The sequence below is a fragment of the Erythrolamprus reginae genome, chromosome 3 (genome assembly GCF_031021105.1).
Source record: "Erythrolamprus reginae isolate rEryReg1 chromosome 3, rEryReg1.hap1, whole genome shotgun sequence".
NCBI classification, from domain to species: Eukaryota; Metazoa; Chordata; class Lepidosauria; order Squamata; family Dipsadidae; genus Erythrolamprus; species Erythrolamprus reginae.
Window position 1 is genome coordinate 196,933,463 of NC_091952.1, and position 25,493 is coordinate 196,958,955.

Below are 25,493 nucleotides of genomic sequence, written 5' to 3' on the forward strand. Positions count from 1 at the left end.
GATCGTCGTGTTTCGTGCCTGCCTTGCTGACTTTGACCTTTGTGTGTTTTGAAACTAAACCAGAGCAAAGTGTGTTTCACTTTGTGAAAGAAGGACTGTAAATTGCCTCACAACTGCAAGCTAAGTATCGCAGAACTGATAAGGGACTTGTACAAATTACCAGTTTGCTTGGAGAGGAGTGCTCTTTGCTATACAAAAAGAGTGCTTAGTTTATTTGAATTTTCGTTATAAAGAACATTGTTTTGAATTTTCAAACGTGTGTGTGTCTGAAATTTGTATCTGTGAATTTTCAGGAGGATTCTACCAGAGAGCTCGACAGAACAGCCAAAAATCAGCTGGCCAGCACACACATGCACATTGGAGATAAGCTAGGGGAACGGCTCGCGTGCCAACAGATATGGCTCTGAGTGCCACCTGTGGCACCCGTGCCATAGGTTCGCCATCACTGCCCTACAAACTTACGTTTGAAAGCCATTGTTTCATACTAGTTTCTTCCCTCCCAAGACAGAATTAGGATTTGTTGGTTTAACCACAGCCAAGACTTTAATTTTTCCTTTTCCGTAACTCTGATGTCTTTGGAGTGAAATGTTTAATGCTCCCTTAAATTTAGGTTGGCTTTGGTAACCAACCAAAAATTATTTTTTTATCATGATCCTGCTTCATCCTTTAGAAAAGAGAAGGTCTTCTGAGAATCATGAAGCTCAAATTCCAATACCAATAGGAACTCCACACCCTGTCCTAATTAAAACCATACTGTGGATTTACTGAAAATAGATCAGAGACCACCCCAGACCATTTAAAAATGCATAATGTTCTTAGTACCATTCCTTTATAGCAGACAATAACCATAATGTTATGTTATATGGACATCAGGATGAACAACCAATTCCATGTTTCTCACTTAATTTATGCATCACCCTTGAGCTCATCCAGGCTCTGAGATACATATGGAGATCGTTTTGGTCTATATACTCTGAGACAAAAATAGTATAAATGAACCTCAAAATCGACTTGTTTGTTCTATTCTGCAAAATATGTGTTTTTAATTTTCCCATAGCATTTGTTTTCCTTTTCCTATTTTCGGGGAAAAGATGCTATCTTAACAACCTACATATGACACTGCCACCATCTGTTTTTTTCAGGGTGACTCTACTCATGGACACATGCTTTTCCCTTTTACATACAGAATTAGGCAAGGAGGCGGAAACATGTAAATGCCACAATTCAAAACCAGAAGGACCTAGTTTGTCGCTTAAACTTTGTATGGTTAAACAGGTCAACATTTTTGTATTTCAACCAACGGTAACGATCACAGTTGAAAATGAAATAAATATAATTTATGAAATATATTTAATTTTTTTAAATGTACATGATTACAGAGAAAATGAAGTCACCTGATTCTCTTCTTTTGTAATTGATGGAGAAGACAACATACCTGTCCAATAGAGTTCTCCATTCTCTGATGTGATGTTATTTTTAATAATGAAATATGTGTTCTCTGGGCTTGGCCCTATGTGCTTATGGAGCTTTCAAGTTTTGCAGTAGCCATAAAAGGTATTTTTGAGAAGGTTTTGAGCACCATCTATAATTACAGTTTGTACTGATCTGAAGGAAGGAGGCAGAACTTGCAGATGGTATTCATGTAAAACTACCCAAAATTCTTGAAAGGCCTTCTGGAACCTGCAGTATTTGCATATCTCGTGTCCTGCACCCAGCGGTGGGCTATGAGCCGGAATGCTAAATTGCGCTTGCCGCGGCGGCTCATAAGTTCTGGTTCTAAGTTATGATCAATCATTAAGCCAGAACTTTTTTGGCCTTGTCATGCTGGACTCTGCTTCAATTCCCCTCACCTGATTATTTTATTATTTTATTTTATTTATATGCCGCTCAACTCCCGAAGGACTCTTGGCCAGTGTTCCCTCTAATTTTTTGGGGGGGGTGGGCGGAAAAGTATAGTGTCTGAGCGGCAGTCCCTTCGGGACTGGGCGGCACAGAAATATTAAATAAATAAATAAATAAACAAACAAACAAATAACCCACCCTGTTTTGCCTCAGATAATTTCAAAATAAAATACTGTACTGTGTGTCTATAACAGTGAGCTCATAATAGGGCAACTCTATCAATATCTAAATGCCACTTAAATAGTTGAGCTAGTTTCAAACTAGATTTTGATTTTCTTTCTCTCTTCCTTACTCCCATTCTTTTTCTTTCTCTTTTCCTTCCTCTCTTTTTTCTATCTGTTTCTCTCTCTTCCTCTCTTCCTCTTTCTCCTTCTCTCTCACTCTTTCCCTCTCGGCTTCTGGGCAGGTTTGAAAAACTCTGAGTTGATGATTATTTTTAAGTGAGCGATTGCTCACTGCTCAGCTTAGAGGGAACTATGCTCTTGGCGGCTTATCCTTGCATTTCATCACCACTATCTACCTCTGCCTACTCCCTACTTGACCTTCACTATCTTCTTCCATTGCTGACAAGGCCAGCGCGATTTTGCTGCTGCACCTATGCAGGTAGCAAAATCATGCATGGAGCCGCAGGTGAGCCCGTGTTTCAGCATGCACGGAAGCAATAAAACCTCTCACCGAAACACGGGCGCACCTGCGGCTCCATGCACGATTTTGCTATCTCCACAGGTGCAGCAGCAAAATCACACTGGCCCCACAAGAACTTACGAGCCGCCGTGGCAAGCGCAATTTAGTGTTCTGGCTCATAGCCCACCGCTGCCTGCACCCTAGAAAACTGTTAGAAACCGCAGGAAATAAGCACCTAATAATAGTGCCAAGCACATATATTGCCACATGTGACAGCAAACTTTTTGTTTTGTTTTGCTTTGTTTTGCTTGGTAAAACATTTGTGAAGATTTCATTATTGGACTGGGACTATGTTGTTATTATTCCTATACAGACATTTCTCAGATCTGGAATGTTTGGATTCCTTTCCCAAATGCCAATTATATATTCTTAGTGCCAGATCAATAGCAAACATGATTGGAAAATCAGAAAAATGAAATAGTACCAGAGATTCAAGGAACCAATAAAAATAAGTGCAATTCTGCTTACAATTGACTTTTGTTCTGCTTTATCTGAGGATAAATTAGCTCTATTCATCTCAAAGCAGGTGCAATAGATTTGGGGGTGGAAACTTTCACCTATCTTACTCATCAGAGTCTTACCTTTGCAAGTGAACCTAGGGGCACAGACAAAACTTTTTATAAGTCCCAATGGCAACAAAACTAACTGCATTCAATTGTAACTATTAGTAGTTACAATGTCAATGTAAGCAGTTGTTTATCTCTGTAATAATTTGCTGTTGCTTTCAGATCATTTGATTTGGTTTAGACACCGCTATAAATTATTTGAAAAATCTGTAGAAACCTCCAGGCACTAATAAAACTATTCATGTGTTGCCATTTGCAGTTAATATTCAGCATTACTCAATCAAGGAATATCATTTCCTGAGGAAGCACATAGCTAATGAATTTAAATTGAGGGATCGTTAAATTGCAAAACCAACAAAACCACCAACGTGTAGACAAGACACAATTTTCAGAAAATGATCAAGGTTGACAATTGATTAGTTGCATTACATACCCAGAAGAGGAAAAGAGTACTGTACTTCATTGTCAGCAGAATGTCAAGTTGAAACCACTCAAATATATAACCACAATCCCACAACTAAAGGACGGTGAACAGGGGTACATGAGTGGCAGCCTTCCCTACTGGGTTAAGTGTTCTGCCGGCATGTTTCAACCGCCGGTAATTACAGAGTAATTAATCCAGGAAGACACACACCACACGATAAAAGGAAAACCCAAAAGTTTTTATAAACAGAAAAACAGAAACAGCTCCCTTTTTAAATGTCAAAGGGATTTTCTGGTACACACGAGGCACAAGTTAAATACAATCCAATTGCTCACCCAATAACTGGGAAATTGAGTCCAATTCTAAAGTCCAGAGAGTCCACACACAATCTTGAACAGCACAAAACCCACGATCTTGACGAAACTGAATGAGATAAACTGCCACAAGGCTAAACCAGCACGATGCTTTTTATCTGTAGCACTAATTACAGCAGCCCCACCCAACCACAGGTGGCCTCATTTTCTCTTGTAATAATCCTTCAGTGGCTGTCTCCTATGCATCACTCTACGCATGCGTGGATGTATCATTAATTCTTGTTCAGAATCCAAGGATGATACATATGATTGATCTCCTCCTGGGCTGTCTGCCAACCCCCCTCTTCCCTGTCACTCACGCTTCCTTGGACAGAGGAGGCTTCGCCGGCAGACTCCATCGGGAGCAAAACAGGCCTGCGGCTTGTGGATGTTTCCCCCACATCCACCTGCACATTCCTTGGGGCAGGAGCTGGGCCAGAGCTAACCACAACAGTTAAGATAATGGGTTAAGGTTTAAATACTCATGTATATACTTTATTGGTGCGACTGATTTAGAATTAGGGTTTGGATTTCTTAAGATTGTACTAAAAAAGAGTTAGACGAAATTTCAAATTAGGGAACCATCTTAAGCTCTGTATTAAATGGGGATTATGTTATTATTTTAATTAATTATTCTGATGCTTATTGGAATGAAGATGAGATTCAGATTGGTGTTAGGAATCTGTAAAGCCAAGAATGCATGACATTCTTGTAACATTTACAGGGTTAGCTTTTTTTTTTTAGTTGTCTTGGTTTCGAATTACTTTTTGCTTATGCATTGTTTATGTAGTCCATATGGGCCTGACCATACAGGCCTCTGAAATTTGATTCTTGTCAACTCTTTTTACATCAATATCTCTAATATCGAATTCCTGCTGTTTTATATTACTGTACTGCATTTTTCTTTTTACTTTCTGTTCCTCATAGTTCACTTACTATAGTTGCTTCATTGATTGAAGCAGTTAATATATTGATCGAATAAATAAAGTATTATTTGTAAAATGTTGACATTTCAGATGATTGTGCTGCTTATTTCTGTTCCTTGAAAACTGTTGAATTATACAGTTAAGTGAAATTCCCAGAACATGTCTGCTATTAAGTCACATCAACAATCAATATGACTGAACACTGTGATTGTATTTTAATGGCTCGTGTCTGACTTAAGAGCAATCAGATCACTCTTAAGTCTTCCAAAGTGAGGTGAGTCTTCAGAGAGGGGCGGCATACAAATCTAAATAATAATAATAATAATAATAATTATTATTATTATTATTATTATTATTATTATTTTCTGCTACTCGTTTACTATAATTTAATTATTGAGGGGTTTCTTCCCCCTTCATATTACAAAGGGGTTACCTGTTGCTATTGATGCCAGCAGAAGGCCATTCCGCTGGGTATGTATTGCTGGTTTTACCACAATCGACTCACTATGTCAGATATAAACATATATACTACTACCTGAAGGTATGAAAATTCCAAAAATATCAAGACTACTTTTTAGTGACAAAAATGGGGCTGAACAATAGTCACAGCACCATCTTGTGGTATATATTTTACTGGAAAGGTAAAGCTAAATTGCTATACAAATGTCAAATGAGGGACATTACTTTCTTCTGCCATAGATACTGTTCCTTTTTTAAAAAATGATTTTTAATTCCAAAACAAGACAAAGACACATACAAAAACACATAACATAAAAAAAGTAACCCAAGCTGCTCCGTACTTTTCAGAAGTCTAAGAAATTTAAATGCAAGTCTTGTAGATCATATCAAGAAAAGGTAATAAAAAGAAATAGTGAAAGGAAGAAAAAAGTATAAACTATCACTAATGACTATTTACAAAAGTTCACATAGTTTTGTACCATCTGATATACGTTACAATATTTACAATAGCATTCTTTTATCCAGCTACTCATAGAACTTATACCAAATTTTGTAATAGTCAAATTCTTCTTGTCCCATTAACTGCCTTGTTATCATGTCCATTTCAGCACAGTCAGTGATTTTATTTATTATTTCTTCTTCTCTTGGAATTTCGGTATCTTTCCATCTTTGAGCATAGGCTACCTGGGAGCTGTTAGAATATGTATTAGTAGATATTGGGTTTCTTTTTTGTACTTCTGAGTAGGAATTCCTAATAAAAAGAATTCTGGTGTCTTTTCTATTTCCTCTTGTACTATTTCTTTTAACCACTTCTCGATTAAGTTCCAATGGTATTTAACTTTAGGGCAGGTCCACCATTGGTGGTAATACGTACCTATCTCCTGTTCTGTCGGGCTCTCTGGTAGACTCCTCCCAAAAATTCACAGGTACAAATTTCAGACACACACACGTTTGAAAATTCAAAACAATGTTCTTTATAATGAAAATTCACTTAAACCAAGCCCTCTTTTGGTATAGCAAAGAGCACTCGTCTCCAAACAAACTGGTAATTTGTACAAGTCCCTTATCAGTTCTGTGATACTTAGCTTGCAGCTGTGAGGCAATTCACAGTCCTTCTTTCACAAAGTGAAACACACTTTGCCCTGGTTTAGTTTCAAAGCGGGGGAAAATCAGCACACAAAAGGTCACAGTCAGTAAAGCAGTCACGAAACACAACGATCAGATAATCCTCCACAATGGCCAAACCCACAGGCTGCTATTTATAGCAGCCTCACTAATTACCACAGCCCCACCCAACCACAGGTGGCCTCATTTTCTTTGATAATAATCTTTCAGTTGTTGTTGCCTATGCATCGCTCTCCGCATGCGTGGCTGTATCATTAACTCTTGTTCTGAATCCAAGGAGGAGCTAGATAATTGATCTCCTTCTGAGCTGTCTGCCCCACTCTCCTCCTCCCTGTCACTCATGTCTTCTTGGTCAGAGGAGCCTTCATCATCAGATTCCATGGGGGGGGGCAAAACAGGCCTGCAGCATGTGGATGTCTCCCCCACATCCACAGTCCTTGGGGCAGGAGCAGGGCCAGAGCTAACCACAACAGATACTGTTCCTTTTTAGCTATTTAACATTCCAAACTATTTTCAAAGGCATGGTCATAAACCAGAGACCACTTCAAACTGTCTACAATTACTATAATAATCAACCTGACATTATTGCCTTTCATTATTCTGAGTTCCAGCCCCCATGTACAATTAAACTGCTACAAGATAAGTATCTATGTAATTAAGGAACCCTGATACTCATTTTCTGAGGATTGACAGTTTATTGCTTCCACAGGATGATCCTTATTGTAATAAGGTTCACAAATCAGCCATTAGAGTTTACCACTTTTATTTTGTATGGGTGAATTACAGGGTTTCTTAGGTTAGAGCAGCAGGGCAATTATGACAACTTTCATACTCTAATGCATTTACAGATAAGCTGGGCACAATTAAATACAAAGTTCACATGGCAAAAATCATTTTACACAGCATCTGGATATACAAACAAGTCACTCTGAATAGTTACTTTCATGTAACATTGGATTACATTTTAGCATACTCGTGCAAAGCTATTGTTGCAATGTTGCTCACAGAAAGCTGGCAATTACTTCCAAAATTGTCTTCCCTGCTACATTTTTGTTCCAATTAAAGGAAGTGTTTATAATGCCTTGGAAAACAAAGCATTATTTATTTGGAAAGCACAGATAATTTGCATTACACAAGAGAAACAGAAAATCCATTACTTTTTAACCAGCTATAATATAGAAAAGTAGGTTAAACATTCAAAACTAGACATTGAATGTATTAAATAGATCCACTGTCACAAATTCCAATCTTGAAAGCATAATTAAATCTAGAATTAAAATTTTATTTCCATTGCTAGTCATTCCATGTTCTATGTCAAAGTTTCAATATACCAGAGTTTTTAATTTGGCTCTAGATTCAACATTCTTATGCTCTATTTGTTGAAAACTCTCTGATTCCTGGATTCCAGAAATGAAAAGCCTATTTTCTGAATAAACCAAAAGGAGCATTTGACTGTTATTTTTCCTTTGTCACATAATACACTATTATAAACAGTTATTACAGCTAGCCACAATCTAGTTGGGTATTTGACTAAATTCCTTTAAAAGAGAACTGTTGAATTTTGGGGAAGGTAGAAGGAACTAATGTATACATATTTACAAAAATTCAAATTATTTTAAACTATTCCAGCAAAATCTCATTATACAAAGACTGAAAATACGAGCTCTACCATACCAAGAATCGTCAAGAAATAAAGCATATGTCAAATGGTTCTAGACCATTGGGATTTCAAATAGAACACTGTATAACAATCTTTTTCTTTCTTTTTTTATTTACAAAGTACATAGTGTATTTTTTCATTGCACGTTAGATTCAAGGACTAGAAGGAGAATTGAGTTTTCTAACTCATGACAGCCATACTTTGAAAGAACACAATGGTTATCACAATTCCTGTGTCTAATAACCTGTGCTTTCCTGGCAAAGGAACCTCAATGAATTCCTGTTCAAATCATAGACAAACATGTCATTAAATATTATATTCAAAGAAGCAAAAGGAAATCTATCACATTTTTAGATGTCTTGAAATAATTTAATGGTATTATTCAAAAACAGAAATAGTATGACTAGCAGGACTGTTGATACTGAACCATGAGAGATTCCCAATTTACAGATGTTTAGAAAGAAAAATCCAATATAAGTACAGTACTTCCTTTCTTTCCTCTCTCCCTTTTTTTGAAGGGTTAACTGTACTCAAGTACCGCATTAAAACCAATACGTTGTAAAGAATTATAGTTAAAGATTGTAATCCAGAAATACTTCAAGGTGCATAGTCATGCTTTGTATACGGATATCCCAAAGTCAAGATCATTTCTTTCCAATTTCATGATTGCAATGATGCCATTTTAATTGCCTCTGGAATTTGTTCACTGGGCAAAGAGCTAACATAGTATTTGAGAACAGTTAGAATTAGCACAATCCACCTGCATATTCATCATCTTCCTCATTTCCACGAGAAGCTGATACAGCTGGTCCACTTCCTTTACTTTGTGGTGTAACTGGAGATTTTTTCTTCTTACCTCCTCCTGGGACACCAAGCGAAAGGCCAAGCTTTGCATACTGGCAAAGGTAAAAAAAATAATGAGACGCCTGCATTTTAAAAGCACATCACAATTATTTATCAAAGCACTAGATAACCTTGTTGTAGTAAGCTCTATCTAATACAGTGAAGAGTATTCTGTTCTTAAGAAAACAGCTGGAAAATACAAATTTACTCAATAGACCACCCAATGATCAAATGCCACTTTGTGACAAATAAACTACCTTAAGGAAAACAGTCTGCGAGCTAATATGCATCTCACTGCTACACAAAAACAAAATATTTATTACTAAAAACATAAAATGAAGCAGTCAAGAAAGCAAAGCTTTCAAACATGCTCAGGAGAGGTTGATCTCCACAACAAATAAATTACAGCAATAATTCTTTTCCAGACAGGAAAACGTCTCCAAAAACACTATAAAACCAGAACAAGAAATCAGAGGAAAACAAGAAAATAAATGATTTCTTCTAAGCTGTTTTTACATGCTCCGTACCATTTATTTAAAGTGCTGATGCGACAGTAGTTTAGGTATCAAAAGTAAAACAATTATACCAATCTGTCTTCCATTGAGGACCTGTATACTGCATGAGTCAAAAAGAAGGCTGTGAAAATATTTACAGACCCCCTCATATCTTGAACATAAATTGTTTCAACTTCTACCCACAAAACAACACTATAGGCACTGCACACCAGAACAGCTAAACACAAGGACACCCCGCCACTGCTCCCCTCAGCTAAACAATTAATTCCCACAACATTATCAAACTATTTAGTAAGGCTATTATCCTTCTCACCTTTCCTATCACCTATCTCTTTTTCTATAGCTTTGTTGGCTGTATCTTTAGGATTTATATTGTTTTATTAAGTTTCCTAGTATGATTTATGATTATTGCTTATTTAGTATCCTATGACTATCGCTATTTGCTTTATCTTATGATTTATGATGAATGTATTTTTATGATGACTATGATCATTATTTATCACTTATAGCTTTATGTACATTGAAAACTTATGCACCAATAAAGAATTCTATTCTATGCTATGTAAAGAGAATGCAGAAACTTACAAATATTCAATTTTAAATACTGTATATATTCTGATGAACACACATTGTTCATCAATGGTCCAACTGATTTAGATCATCTATATTTTTCAATTAAAATAAACATTTATTTTAACAGCTACTCTGTTCAGTAAATAAAAGCAGCAACTTACATCATTGTCCATATACTTAAAGAGTGGTGAATTGCAAACATCTGATACTTGGTCCTGATCTTGTTGATCATATCCTTCTAGGAGCTGCTCCAGGGCTGCATAGTCTTCACTTTCTGTGAAGCCTGGTATGCTGAAGAAATTAAGCATTTATTTTAAAAACTTGAGAAAACTAAAATCCAAATAAGAAAAGCACAGATTTTCTTAAATAAATATTCTGGATGATGATCAGAATGCCTTTTGGTTTGTGGAATGCCTTCTTTAAAGTATACTTTATTACCTATAGTCACTGGTGGGTTGCTACCAGTTCACCTCGGTTCGGGCAAACTAGTAGTAGTGGCGGCAGGAGGCTCCACCCACCCACCCGGATGTCATCACAGGCAATCTGTGCATGTGCAGAAGGTTCTGGCCATGCACAAGCGAAGCAAGCAAGTGCACGCACATTCACAATTCCAAACTGGTGGCAAAGATAAGTGAAACCCACCACTGCCTGTAATGTTCCTATGCACAGCGGGCCTTCTAGCACAAATTGCCAATTACATTTCGCACCAATCTTACGTTCTCTGCTGGATTTTATCACCAGGTTAATTATTCCAAGCAACAATTACAATGCAGTATGCTATGAAAGTGTTGCAGCATAATTACTCTACACTATCCAGGTACAGTTTAATTGCCAGCTGGCTTCCTGAGCACTTCAAAGAAGTACATGTTAATAAATCAAATTCCACAGTTAAATTTCTGTGGCAGAAAACAGTGCTAATAAATTAGAGAGATATATAAATGGCAATATGTAGGGAAAGCTTGTAATTCTCAATAATGAGATAAATAACAAGTGTATAAATGGGTGCCCTCGTAAACACAAATTAAATTAAAACTCAACCAATGTATTAAGTAACTTACCTATAGCTCTCTCGGACACATTTTTCTGCGGCAACATAGTCATTTCTATGAAGATGTACTAAGACCTGGGCAATAGTTTTCTTTTAAAAAAACACACCAAATATTAGTATTTATAAAGAAAAACACTATTTTTCACACTTTAACCAAACCATACCCAAAAAATAATTTCTATTGAAAGGAAGGGATATAGCAGTGATGGCAAACCTATGTCATGGGTGCCACAGGTGGCACTCGGAGCCACATCTGCAGGCAAACGAGCCGTTGCCCTAGCTCAGCTCCAACGTGCACGTGTGTGCCAGCCAGCTTATTTTTGGCTCACACAGAAGCTCTGGGAGGGCATCTTTGGCTTCCAAAGAGCCTCCGCGGGGGTGGGTGGGGCTTTTTACCCTCCCCCAGCTCCAGGGAAGCCTTTGGGCCTGGGGAGGGCAAAACACAAGCCCACTGGGCTCACCAGGAGTTGGGAAATAGGCTGTTTCTGGCCCGCCTGAGGGCATCTGGGGGGAACTGTTTTTGCCCTCCTCAGGTATTGAATTATGGGAGGTGGGCACTCGCACATGCGCGATAGCAAACACCCATGTTTTTTCAGCACCCGAGGAAAAAAAGGTTAGGCATCACTGAAATATAATGTAGTAGCAAAAAAAGAACAATGTTCGTCTATGAACAGAGAATATATTCAAAGATTGCAAGATCCTTTATAGAGAGGCTTTATAGAAGGGGTGTCAAAGTTGCATTGCCACGGCAGCATCAAATGTCATATCGTGACTTTTCCCCTCTTTGCCAAACCGGGCGTGGCCAGCGCATGATGCATCTGGCCCACAGGCTGTGAGTTCGACACCCCTGCTTTACAGGCTATGGATAATCACCCCTTTAGAAAATCTGGAATGTGAAGACTACAGAAGAATGTAAATATATGATGTACTTTGATTGCTAGCTCATTTTGTCAGTTAAAACTATTCCAAATAAAGGGTAGGACTTTTGCATCTACTGTAGATGCAGAAAGGGTTTGTGAATGAAATTAAAGTAGAATTTTAGGCACTTAATGATCTCTTTCATTGAATGTAGTTCAAAGTACAGCACACAACTGAGATTAAATCGGAAGTCAAAAAAATCCCCCCAAATGAATGATTAAATATTAACTTTTCATGTAACCACAAGGAGAAAATCAAGTTTTCTTCTCAGGTGTTTTAAAAATACATGTTTTTCATGGATTGGTAAATCTATGTGCGATTAATGATCCCATGTGGTTTTCATAGTGACATAAACTGAACAATTTGTCTACCATGAAAATAGAAAGAATATTGTTTTTTATCCTCGGGGTGATGACTCAAAAGAAGTGGAAAGATTGAGTTGCCAGCTAAGCCCTTGCTGATATTAATAGTAACCAAAACATTTGTAGATCAGTTTGTATTAGGGTATTATCTGCCCAGATTTTCTGTTTTTAGTTATTACAAAGAAAGGATAGCTAACGTCAAAAGCTCAGACAACACAATTTCCACAAAATCTAGGAAATATTTCATAGCAATTCAAATCTAATCATGACTGAAGAATGCCAAAATTGTATTAAGAAAGAGTGACATTCATATTTTTAAAGCAGAGTGGGAGAAAATTGATCCTAGTGATCAAATTGCACTAAATAAATACATAAAAATCTAGATTATATAAAGGCCTCTCCATGCAAAACTCTTTTAAAATCAACTGAAAGAATCCAAATAAGGGTGTACAATTAGAAGTGAAACCCCCAAGTTAAAATAATTCAAAAGATAAAACACAATCCCTCTCCCTTCCCTGCAAAAACAGAAGAAATGTGTAGCGGTATACTTTGTAACACGTTGCATAGTTTTCGATATCTTTATAAATACTCTTTTCTTTCTGAATAGATTGCGCAGCCTCATCTAGTCTGCAAAACAAAAATAAGCAAGAATCAGAAGGTCAAGATTACCCAACGTACTATTTCAACTGGGGGAAAAACAAGAAAAAAGAGTATGCTGAACCCATATTAAAAGTGCAGTTAAAGTTATCAATAAAAACTCCTCCAGAAATGAGCATTCAGACCTTATTTGGTTGCCGATCAGTTTCCGGTCACAATTCAAAGTGTTGATTATGACCTATAAAGCCCTTCATGGCACCGGACCAGATTATCTCTGGGACTGCCTTCTGCCGCACGAATCCCAGCGACCAATTAGGTCCCACAGAGTTGGCCTTCTCCGGGTCCCGTCAACTAAACAATGTCGTTTGGCGGGACCCAGGGGAAGAGCCTTCTCTGTGGCGGCCCCGACCCTCTAGAACCAACTCCCTCCAGAGATCAGAATTGCCCCCACCCTCCTCGCCTTTCGTAAGCTCCTTAAAACCCACCTCTGCCGTCAGACCTGGGGGAACTGAGATATTCTTTCCCCCTGGGCCTCTACAGTTTATGCATGGTATGTCAGTATGTATGTCTGGTTTTTATAATAAGGGTTTTTAGTTGTTTTGTTATTGGATTGCTACACATTGTTTTTATCACTGTTGTTAGCCGCCCCGAGTCCACGGAGAGGGGCGGCATACAAATCCAATAAATAAATAAATAAATAAATATTTATACACACAAAGATGATATATTAATAGTACCCTATGTTTACATAAACAGAAAGCTTTTAACGAAGAAAAAATATTTTTTTGTCATGATCATCCTAATTAACCACCAAAAGCAAAAGGTCATCACAAGATTCATCGTTTGAGGGTGGTTTTTTATTAAAAAAAACTTGTTACAAAATTGTTAAAATATGAATTATGGAACAGCTGATACTTGAATAATATGGTATAACCCAGAGATCCCCAATCTCCGGGACCGCCTTCTGCCGCACGGATCCCAGCGACCGGTTAGGCCCCACAGAGTTGGCCTTCTCCGGGTCCCATTGACTAAACAATGTCATTTGGCGGGACCCAGGAGAAGAGCCTTCTCTGTGGCGGCCCCGACCCTCTGGAACCAGCTCCCCCCAGATATCAGAGTTGTCCCCACCCTCCTTGCCTTTCGCAAGCTCCTTAAAACCCACCTCTGTCGTCAGGCATGGGTGAATTGAAATTTTTCCCTTCCCCCTAGGCTTATAGAATTTATACATGGAATGCTTGTTTGTATGATTGGTTTCTTAAATTGGGGTTTTTCAGATTATTTTTAATATTAGATTTGTTTACATTGTCTTCTTTATTGTTGTTAGCTGCCCCGAGTCTTCGGAGAGGGGCGGCATAGAAATCTAATAAAATAAATGAATGAATGAATGAATGAATGAATGAATGAATGAATCAATCAATCAATCAATCAATCAATCAATCAATCAATCAATCAATCAATCCCCGGTCCATGGACTGGTACGGGGCCACGGCATGCCAGAAACCAGGCCCCACAAACAAGAAAAGCCTCATCCGTGGGATGAAAGTAGCATGCAAAATCTCGTCCCCTCTGGGTCTTCTAAAAAACCGCTTCCATTAAATCAATTCCGGTTGCCCAAAAGGTTGGCAGCCGCTGTCCTAGCCCAATAATATTTTTATTATTAAAATGAATTGGTCAAATAAGCTAGAACTGGTTTTTCCGATTTTGAAAACAACAACATTTATGATGCACATACCTACGGCCTCTAACTAAAAGCCTTGAAGCCTTTCCATACATTTCAACCGCTTGTCGTAAACGTTCTTCATTCTGTGTAAAAAAATAATAATACAAAAGCATGGGCAAAGTTTAAGAGGTTAACTTTAATTAAAGTTTTCTGAATTATTTGAGCTAGCTCAGATTGAAACACATACCATTTCCCAAATACATTTATCTTGAATTAAACAAAGTTTGATCAGGTTATTAATTAAATACAATTTTATGAACTAGACGATATAACTTATGACCACATCATGCTAATATGTGATACTACATTTGCTCCACACTTTCCCGGCCCTAAATTATTTTCAATTTCTCAAAGTGGCTTATTTTAAAAATATCTCAGACATGCCATCAGTATAAACTGTGAAGCTAACTCACTAATGTTAAACCCTTTCAACTCAATGTGAAAAATTCAGAAAATGAATCCGCTGGCCTCTCGCACACAATCCAGGAAAAGAAACAATTCTATATGTTCCTCCCCAAGCACCTTGGGCAGTGATGGCGAACCTATGGCACATGTGCCACAAGGGGCACAGGGAGCCATATTGGGGGGCACCATATTGCCCTGTGTCAGCTCCAGCACATAGGTGTGTGCCTGGCCAGCTGATTTTCAGCCTTGGAGAGCGCTGTCGAGTCTACAGAGAGGGGCGGCATACAAATCTAATAAATTATTATTATTAAATTATTATCACTGACCTAAGGTAATCTAAACAATGGTATTCAGTGGCAGCACTAAACTGGACCTGAAGCCTAGGCCTAGTCCTTGATTTTAGCCCTAGGGCCATCACTGCCACCCAATACATTATTATTATTTATTATTATTATTATTATTATTTATTAGATTTGTATGCTGCCCCTCTCCGAAGACTCGGGGCGGCTCACATGCAAGCCTTGGGAAATTGTATGATTGCCCTCACGGTCCAATGCTCTCCAGACTCTGCCATGCGCCTCTTTCGGGCAGTGTCCTCTTTATGTTGACAAGGCCCTGTGGCCTAGTTAAGGTGGCTCTGAGTTGCATGAAGCCTTTGCTTTTGAAGAATGCTCTTCAGAGAATGCGCTTCCACAAACTGTGCAGCCTCTGAAGACCACACAAAAGCACAACCCCTTATCATGTGATTTTTAGATGCTCCAGAAGTTGCGTGAGAACACAGCCATCTTGCTTGAGGCAATACAGAGCACACCCTATTATCATGTGGCTTCCAGAGCATCCAAAAATTGCACAAGAACAGGCCATGCTTTTGAGAATAGTTCTTGGTGTACCAGGGAAGGGGGAGGATTATATCAAATTGAAGCTTGCTTATTTACAACAAGGGATAGTTTAATGCAACGTGCTTTGAAGACAATGTAGTGTTAAATTGTAATTAAGCCAGATATTGCATTTTTAGAAACCTGCTGAGAAATCTGTTGACCAGGTGGAAAAAGATAGCTTATGGCCAGATTTGGTTCCACTGACCTAACCAGTTTACATTTTGCCATTTCTGCCTACAGCTACCTTGCTCTATACATAAACAAATGACATTTTCAAATAGAAGCAGGAAAAGTCATACAAAGATGGCTTCTACCATATCAGCTTGTCCACTAATCCGTAGCAGTTAACTGGCAAGAAAATGGTAATATATACAATACATGCTTTCCAAACACCCCCAGTTCTTAATGTTCAATGTTAAATTTGCAACAGTGGAACGACTGATCACTTTCAGCATTCTTAGTTAAAAAGTATTTTATTTTACAGTTTTAGGGGACTTACTTCAAATACTGAAGCTGTTTGTTGATATAGCTCTATAGCTTTGTCTGGATTTATGTTTTCTATTACCCTAAAATAAAAGATTCAACATTATTATTCAGTTACTCAAAGAGCTAAAGAAATCTGCCTTCTATTCCAGGTAAGAAACTAATAGCTAGTGATTTCAGACTTACTTCCCAGCCCGATCAAGTGCAATAGCAGCTGTGTCAGGGGTTCCATTCTCCAGGTACATCATGCTGGCTTTCTGAATCAGTTCCACTGCATCATGATGTTTTTTCATTTCCTGAAGATGAAAGAAAAAGAGCCAGGAAGAAGAACTTCCTGTTTCTCAGGAAGTATAAAATAAGTTACTATCAACATTTTAATCTAATTAAAAAATCATCACATATTTTGCTAACTCACTATTGAGTAATAGTGAGCAATTTCTGATAGATGGAAATAGTCAACAGAGTAAAAAGTTACAGCAATTCAGTATCTGTAAAGAGATTTTTTATATTGGACTGTTAACTGCCCAGAGGCAATTGATTGGGATGGTACATGGGGCTACCTTTGAAAAATGTTCGGAAAGTTCAGATCGTGCAGAATGTAGCTGCGAGAGCAATTATGGGCTTCCCTAGGTATGCCCATGTTTCATCAACACTCCGCAGTCTGCATTGGTTGCCAATCAGTTTCCGGTCACAATTCAAAGTGTTGGTTATGACCTATAAAGCCCTTCATGGCATCGGACCAGAATATCTCTGGGACCACCTTCTGCCGCACAAATCTCAGCGACCAGTTAGGTCCCACAGCGTTGGCCTGTTGACTAAACAATGTCGGCTGGCGCGACCCAGGGGAAGAGTCTTCTCTGTGGTGGCCACGACCCTCTGGAACCAGCTCCCCCCAGAGATTAGGATTGCCCCCACCCTCCTTGCCTTTCGTAAACTTCTTAAGACCCACCTCTGTTGTCTGGCATGGGGGAATTGAGACATCTTCCCCAGGCCTATATAATTTGTATATGGTATGTTGTGTGTATGTTTTTTAATTATGAGTTTTTTAGTTTTTAAATATTAGATTTGTATTTTACATTGTGTTTACTATTGCTGTGAGCCACCCCGAGTGTACGGAGAGGGGCGGCTTGCAAATTTAATTAATAATAATAATAATAATAATAATAATAATAATAAAATCCCAATGTGATTGAAAATATTTTGAAAGGCTAATTTCCCCCTTTTTAATCTATCATTGATCTGTGAAGGCTTTCCAAATGCCATATAAAGTGATGCATATGTAAGTGAGCGAGAAAAGCAGAAAACTGTTCTTTTGCTCTAACAATGAATTGTTCTGGGAAAATTTCCATTATTTTACAAGAATAACTTTTTCAAGTATGCATTATCTGCAGTGTGTGCCAAAGCTAAAGTTATGAATTCATTTTCTAAAACTAGATGGATGGATGAATGAATGGATGGGAGGGTGGGTTCCAAATATCTGATTAGACAACACAGGTGAGTTAATAATTCTATAAAGAAAGTGCACATTAAATGGAATTCAAAACAAAGGAGAAATTGTAAGTCTACACAGAACTGTGAATCATGGATCCCCAAACAGCTTTATCAAATGAAACATGAATATTGCACAGGTCATTCTAATATTTAGTTTTAACTAAAGGTCTTCATTAAAAAAAACCCGTCGTACCTTTAGCATCATTCCTGCTTGTTCATAAGCCCTGAAAAAAGAAATTACAAATATAACTGAGCAAATTAAATAAACATCTCATGGTAATATAGGATGGTTTCAATATATTTATGTACTGTATTGTTTTATTAGTAGTAACTGCTGATTTGGACCCATCTAGAGTTTGATAGAAGATGAACAGTTATATAAATTGTTTTTTTAAATAAAAACAATTAACTTCTGGAAAAAGAGATCTGAGACCTCCAGTCTTCTGCCTATGTGTTCAGCTGAGTCTGGCTACAACTGGTTTCTCAACCAAGGAGAAATGGTGACATATATCAAAAGTGGACATTCTAAATGTCAATAGAAAATCAGCATACTTGAAAAGACCATTTTTTTCTACAAAATATGGAGAGCAAGGGGGAGAGACAGAGAAAGTGTTTGAAAGCATTATAGTTATACATGTCTCACTTCCAAAATGCTCAAATTTCTAACAATATTTGATTATATTTTGATACGGTTATATGTATGTAGGTACGAATATAATGGACAATCAATTCTTATTGATATCATTGTATATTGTATATCATTGTATATCATATATTATCTAATTTGACAAATATTTATACGTACTTTGCAGCATGGAAGAAGCTGGATTTGTATTATTTTAAGTCAAGGATAAAAATATTTCTGGATAATTCCAATTTAAGTTTAGGAATTTCAAAAATTCATAATCATACATCAATTAAACATTCTCTTTAAAACAGAAGCCTGATGAAAAGAAATCTGATAAAACAGAATGTATCGTTTAGCCCCCATGCCTGTTTCAGAATCAACATAATATTTTTCTTAAGTACTTAGCTTCCAATACTATGACTATGATTTCCTAACCTTGGAGATTTCAAAGTTCAGTCATATCCATAAATGTGCAAGAGGACTTCACACTGCAACTTATTTCCTCCTCTTCCCCCTTTTTTCCACAATATCCCAAGTTGCTCGAATTACTCTTGAAGACTTCTCAACATTCCAGATTATATTTAGAAGCAGAAAGACTGCATTACTAGGCAAGATTTTAAAATATGTAGGATCTTCTTAAATGAATTTCTTGCATGAATGGTTAAGCATTTCTTGCATGAATGGTTAAGCAATGAGGCCAATGAAGGAATTCTCTGAAATCTTCCTCACAGATGCGATATGAAAGAAACGTATTTGCTATTTCAATGCCAGTTACTGAAAACATAGAAACATAGAAGACTGACGGCAGAAAAAGACCTCATGATCCATCTAGTCTGCCCTTATACTATTTTCTGTATTTTATCTTAGGATGGATATGTGTTTATCCCAGGCATGTTTAAATTCAGTTACTGTGGATTTATCTACCACGTCTGCTGGAAGTTTGTTCCAAGGATCTACTACTCTTTCAGTAAAATAATATTTTCTCATGTTGCTTTTGATCTTTCCCCCAACTAACTTCAGATTGTGTCCCCTTGTTCTTGTGTTCACTTTCCTATTAAAAACACTTCCCTCCTGGGCCTTATTTAACCATTTAACATATTTAAATGTTTCGATCATGTCCCCCCTTTTCCTTCTGTCTTCCAGACTATACAGATTGAGTTCATTAAGTCTTTCCTGATACGTTTTATGCTTAAGACCTTCCACCATTCTTGTAGCCCGTCTTTGGACCCATTCAATTTTGTCAATATCTTTTTGTAGGTGAGGTCTCCAGAACTGAACACAGTATTCCAAATGTGGTCTCACCAGCACTCTATATAGCGGGATCATAATCTCCCTCTTCCTGCTTGTTATACCACTAGCTATGCAGCCAAGCATCGTACTTGCTTTCCCTACCGCCTGACTGCACTGTTCACCCATTTTGAGACTGTCAGAAATCACTACCCCTAAATCCTTTTCTTCTGAAGTTTTTGCTAACACAGAACTCCCAATACAATACTCAGATTGAGGATTCATTTTCCCCAAGTGCATTATTTTACATTTGGAAACATTAAACTGCAGTTTCCATTGCTTTGACCATTTATCTAGTAAAGCTAAATCATTTACCATATTACAGACGCCTCCAGGAATATCAACCCTATTGCACACTTTAGAGTCATCAGCAAATAGGCAAACCTTCCCTACCAAACCTTCCCCTATGTCACTCACAAACATATTAAAAAGAATAGGACCCAAAACTATTTTTCAATAGAAATAAAAATCTCACTGAATACACATTAATGGGTCACTGGGAGGTCTGGAAACATTACAAAGTTGATTTAACAAGCATGTTCTATAAGCAAGAATTTGCTATTTAATTACATAATTAATCACAAAATTGAACCTGAATATACATAGGTACAATAAAGTTTTCTTATTGCAAGGAATAGTTGTCTATTAATTTTTTGTTAAAACACCCTTAAATATGACAACATACAATTATATGTTTGGAATAAGCATAAATTAATATTAATATAAACCCAACATGATCTCCAATTACTTAAGAGAGAAACAACAAATAATGAAAAGATACGCTTTATTATTTTCATGGGATAGTGCTTCTTTAAAATAAGCTTCTTTTGCTTGTTCAAATTGTTTGGCATTTTTAAAAGCAACAGCTGCAAAAAATAATCAAAAAGAACATTATTGCTTTTGGGAAATAACTTAAGCAATTTTTAAAAGACACAATTTATTGTTTGAAAACTGTTCTTATCCAGCATTTTAGCCAAAGTTTGGGAGCCTGATGTGGCATTTGTATGCATGCTTTCCTTGCTGCTGCCACAACTGAATACATTTTTATATATCCCAAGTAAAACCTTAACTTTAAGCATTATTTTAATTTAGGAGAGCATTCTGTTATCCTTTAATCATTCATTGAAAATGAAAATCACATATTCCAATAGCCCTGAGCTGTAAATAAAGTTAAATAAAGTTTGCCCACTTGCTCTAAAAAAGATAATTGCCTAAAGAGGGGGTTTTTTTGGTTGACAATATGTATTTTTAATAGCTAAAAGCCATTGTTGAGTTTTCAAGTGTGCCCATTGTTCCAAATGAATTGATGACTCCTGATCTATAGGTTTTTAGGGAAACTAACCAATCCAACAGTTGTCTGCTATCTCTTTTCACAAACGTCCTATAAGCTTAAAATAAAAGTACTGTATATGTCAGTGATGGCGAAGCTTTTTTTCCTTGGATGCTGAAAAAGCATGCATGTGCATTATTGTACATGTGTGAGTGCCCACACCCATAATTCAAAAACAGCTTCTCCACCCCTCCTCCGGGGGGCCCTGTGTAGGACAGAAATGGCCTGTTTCCCAACTTCTGGTGGGCCCAGTAGGCTCGTGTTTCACCCTCCCCAGGCTCCAAAGCAATGTTTCTCAACCTTGGCCAGATGTATGGACTTCAACTCCCAGAATTCCCCAGCCAGCAACGCTCCAAAGGCTTCCCTGGAGCCAGGGGAGGGTAAAAATGCCCTCCCCCATCCCCCTGGAGGGTCTCTGGAAACCAAAAATGCCCTCCCAGAGCCTCTGTGCAAGCCAAAAATCAACTGGCCGGCACACACATGCACATTGGAGCTGAGCTACGGCAATGGCTCGTGAGCCAGCAGACATGGCTCCACGTTCCACCTATGGCACGGGTTCGCCATCACTGGTATACGTAGTCTTCTTGATATAATCCCAGTACGTGTTATTGAATACATCAGGAATTAATTCCAGATTAAAGAGAAATGGGTTATCCAAAATGCAACAAGACATATACTTCATGCAAGCAAGAGACAAGACAACATTCAGATCTTTAGTTACTAGATAATAACACAGGTAGATAAAGCTTTGTAATGTGTCAAAAGGGCAGCAAACTGCAATTATTTTTTTAAAAAAAATATGGACTATCCATATATGCCATCCAGTGGTACAGGATGAAATTAATTTTAATTAATTAATTAATTTGTTAGTAAATCAAAGCATACTATTTTTATCAATAGCTCATCTGTGGACTAAGTATGATGCAATAAATACTTGAATTGAATTAGGGTTCAGCAAAAAATTATATTCATAAAAATGGGTTTGGGGAAATCATTTTTATTGCATACGCCACAATGACTTTGTAATACATTTAATTTTTATCTTTTTTATTAAACATTTTTAGAAAAGAAAAATAATTGCTAAGATTTCTGTACACACACACACAATCAGTACAGTATAACAAAATGAGATTAGAAGTTACAGTTTTATATCAAGAAAATGGATATTTCATTTTTTTTATTTGAATAATTAAATTTACTTAATGTCAGATTTTCTTTTGAAGTTATTCTGGACATCAAATCCTATTCCTAAAGCTGAATTAACCATTATTCTGCAGATTAAATTAAGATTTAAAAACAACTCCCTTATTTTACAAGACATACCTGCCTTGGAATATTCTGTAGCGGCACTGTCATAGTCTGGTTTCCATTTTAATAATCCAGTTTTCAAGCTGAAAATCAGAATGTGAAGCCATTAATAATATTGTTTATAATGAAGGAGGGGATGGACACAGCTTTCATGTCATCTTTCATACCACTAATTTCAATTCATTATAGCAAAACCTTGGCTCCCATTTCAGATTCACCTTTTTGATGGACAATTCTCATATCAGGTTCCCCTTTTTGATTGACAATTATATATGTGTGTGTGTGTATGTCACATGTTTTAGCTGAATCTGAAGATTAAGAGAGACTAGGATAGATCTATTTCGGCCTTATTTTGGCCTCATCAGCTAGCCATACCCTCACTGGGACTTGAACTTGCAACCTTTGCCTTGTAAGGCAGAGAATTAACTTCTAGGCTACAGTATCCAATCCCTTCAGCTCTGTACCAGGGAAGGGTTACATGTTTTTTGTGTCGAATCACCCTGGTATATATACACACATGTATATATGTATGTATATGTATATGCATAGGTAACATATTTTTTTCTGTTAATGAAAAGGGAGACTAGTATAGATCTATTTCGAACTCTTTTGCTCTCTTCAGCTAACCCTACCCTTACCAGGATTTGAATCTGTAGGGTTATTCACCCGAGCATGAAGCCGAAATACCAGCTGAAGATGACAAGTGGGACCTCATCAAAACATCACCAAGGTTCTTTCAATCTTATGCGGGAAAAGATCCAAATACGCCAAGACCTACATACCTATACCTGTGAAAATCTATGAAAACAAACATACCTACCTACCTACCTACCTACCTACCTATCTATCTATCTATCATACTGCTTTATCAGTAAATATATATGCATGTATGTATGTTTACGTAGATTTTCATGGGTATATGTATGTAGATTGTTCTGTGTTCAGGTTTTACCCCATGTAATATTTGCTTTGAACCATATTTGAACCATATTCAAAGCAGCACGAAGCCAATAACTTCAGCCTGATTATGGTGAATGTGATTTCACCAAAATGTCGTAGCCACTCAAAATATTACACGGGGTAAAACCAGAACTCAGAACAAGAACAATCTACATATGTGTGCGTATGTATGTATGTATGTACCCCACTGCGTGTTCCCCCCCCCCGGTCCGGGCAGTAGCCCACCCCTCTGTGTGTGTGTGTGTGTACACACACACAAGCAAGAATAGTCCTAAAAACGGGGCAGAACTCACTTTTAGCAAATGTTTCACTTAACACCATAAACATTGGACTCAGTTGTGGTCTTAAGTCGAGACTGCCTGTGTCTAAGTAAGATCAGAGGTTGCAGATCAGAAGCCCTTTGCTTTTCTAAAGTGGGAAGGGGACCTTGACACAAGACACGCCCAATTCCAGCCAGCACAGCCTGCAGATGGAATCCTCCACTCCTTGGTGCATCTTTAAAACAGGCGGATCCACTGGATCTACAAGCCCATCTCGTAATGCCACCCCTCCCCTTCCCTGGCTGTAGATTTGGACCCAGCGAGGTCTATTCTCCAAACCAGCCGCCCCGGGAACCTCGTTGGGAGCCCCCTGGAAATGGTCGTAGCCAAAAAAGCCCCCTCGTCGTCCTGTCCAGTTGCCGGGGAGGTGGGGCCCCGCATTTCCGCTTTGCCTCCCGTCAGCCAGCCCCGTCCCTGAAGCTCCGCTTACTATTTTTCCGCTTTGGCGATGTGCTCCAAACCTTCGTTGATCTTCTGGGCAGCCATATCAGCCAAAGCCGGAATCGCGGCGATTCAAAGAGTCGACGTCAGCGGAATAAGGAAAGCCGCTTCGTCCAAAACAATGCAAAAGGCGGAGTTCGGGCTTCCAGTGGTGCGCCTGCGCAAAGCGAGAAGCGTTTCCTTTCCTTTAGGTTTGCTTAGATCCGTAGCTTTTAATACCTGCTGGAAAGCGATCCGTTTCAAACGGGATTCCCCGGAGAAGACATAGGGAGAGAGCGACGGGAGGAAAGCGTTAACCATCTCGCGTCTCATAAAAATCGTAATATTGTCTTCCTCCGATAGACATCCTTTTTGCAGGGAAAGAACTGTAAATCTTAGAATCCAAATCTTAGAATTCCAGAAACTTTAACATTCGAATGAAGCCAACCATCCTATCCAAAATTATTTCATGTGCTTGCACAGAAACTCAAGATGAAGTGAAATATGGTTTATTGAATTAAACCCACGCAATCCAGCCAAACATATTCCAGATGTGTGTCCTGCAACTCCCACAATTCCCCATCTTCCACAGCCACTCCAGAACTGACAGTGAACTGTAGAGAATAGAATAGAATGGAGTGGAATACAACAGAACAAAATTATTTATTGGCCAAGTATGATTGGGCACATAAGGAATTTGTCACTGGTGCACATGCTCTCAGTGTACATAAAAGAAAAGATAAAAGATACATTTGTCAAAAATCATGAGGTATAACAATTAATTAATTAATTAATTGTATCAGAGGGTACAAATAAGCAATCAGGAATTAAATTATAAGGATACAAGCAACAAGTTACAGTCATACAGTCATAAGTGGGAAGAGATGGGTGATAGGAACGATGGTCAGTGAAGAGGGAATATTTCTGCCATTGGACATAGTATAGATAGTTCTCAACTTACAACAGTTTATTTTGTGACCATTCCGTTAATGGTGCTGAAAAAAGTGGCTCATGACCATTTTTTCAGAGTTTTGCAGCATTCCCATGATCAGATCCTTGGCAACTGATTCATTCTTACAACCGGTGATGTGTCCCAAGGTCATGTGATCACTTTTTGCAACCTGACAAGAGGGAGAGGCGGCATACAAATCCAATTAATAATAATAATAATAATAATAATAATAATAATAATAATAATAATTATTATTATTATTATTATTATTGAGGACAAGCAGCTAGAGAAATTAGTGAAATACGAAGATCTAAAAATAGAGCTGCAACGACTCTGGCATAAGCCAGTGAAAGTGG

At 37.8% G+C, this 25,493-nt stretch overlaps 1 protein-coding gene across 1 annotated transcript; it reads right to left on the bottom strand.

Moving 5' to 3' along the window:
- Positions 1-7,185: 7,185 nt before the first annotated feature.
- Positions 7,186-24,349, bottom strand: NAPG (NSF attachment protein gamma). Its single transcript, XM_070747519.1, has 12 exons — positions 24,196-24,349; positions 22,501-22,568; positions 20,629-20,713; positions 18,738-18,755; positions 18,126-18,156; positions 16,628-16,737; positions 16,458-16,524; positions 14,688-14,758; positions 12,907-12,985; positions 11,089-11,168; positions 10,192-10,321; positions 7,186-8,995 (listed from the first exon to the last, which is right to left on the bottom strand). The coding sequence occupies exons 1-12, from the start codon at positions 24,249-24,251 to the stop codon at positions 8,846-8,848; spliced, it is 945 nt and encodes a 314-aa protein (XP_070603620.1). The 5' UTR covers positions 24,252-24,349; the 3' UTR covers positions 7,186-8,845.
- Between the last annotated feature and the right edge of the window lie 1,144 nt (positions 24,350-25,493).

Coding starts and splice junctions, on each gene's coding strand:
- NAPG (XM_070747519.1), bottom strand. CDS start 24,251: ATGGCTGCCCAGAAGATCAACGAAGGTTTGGAGCACATCGCCAAAGCG. Junction 16,525..16,627: donor GCACTTGATCGGGCTGGGAA/GTAAGTCTGAAA, acceptor CTTTTATTTTAG/GGTAATAGAAAACATAAATC. Junction 12,986..14,687: donor CTTTTAGTTAGAGGCCGTAG/GTATGTGCATCA, acceptor TTTGTTTTGCAG/ACTAGATGAGGCTGCGCAAT.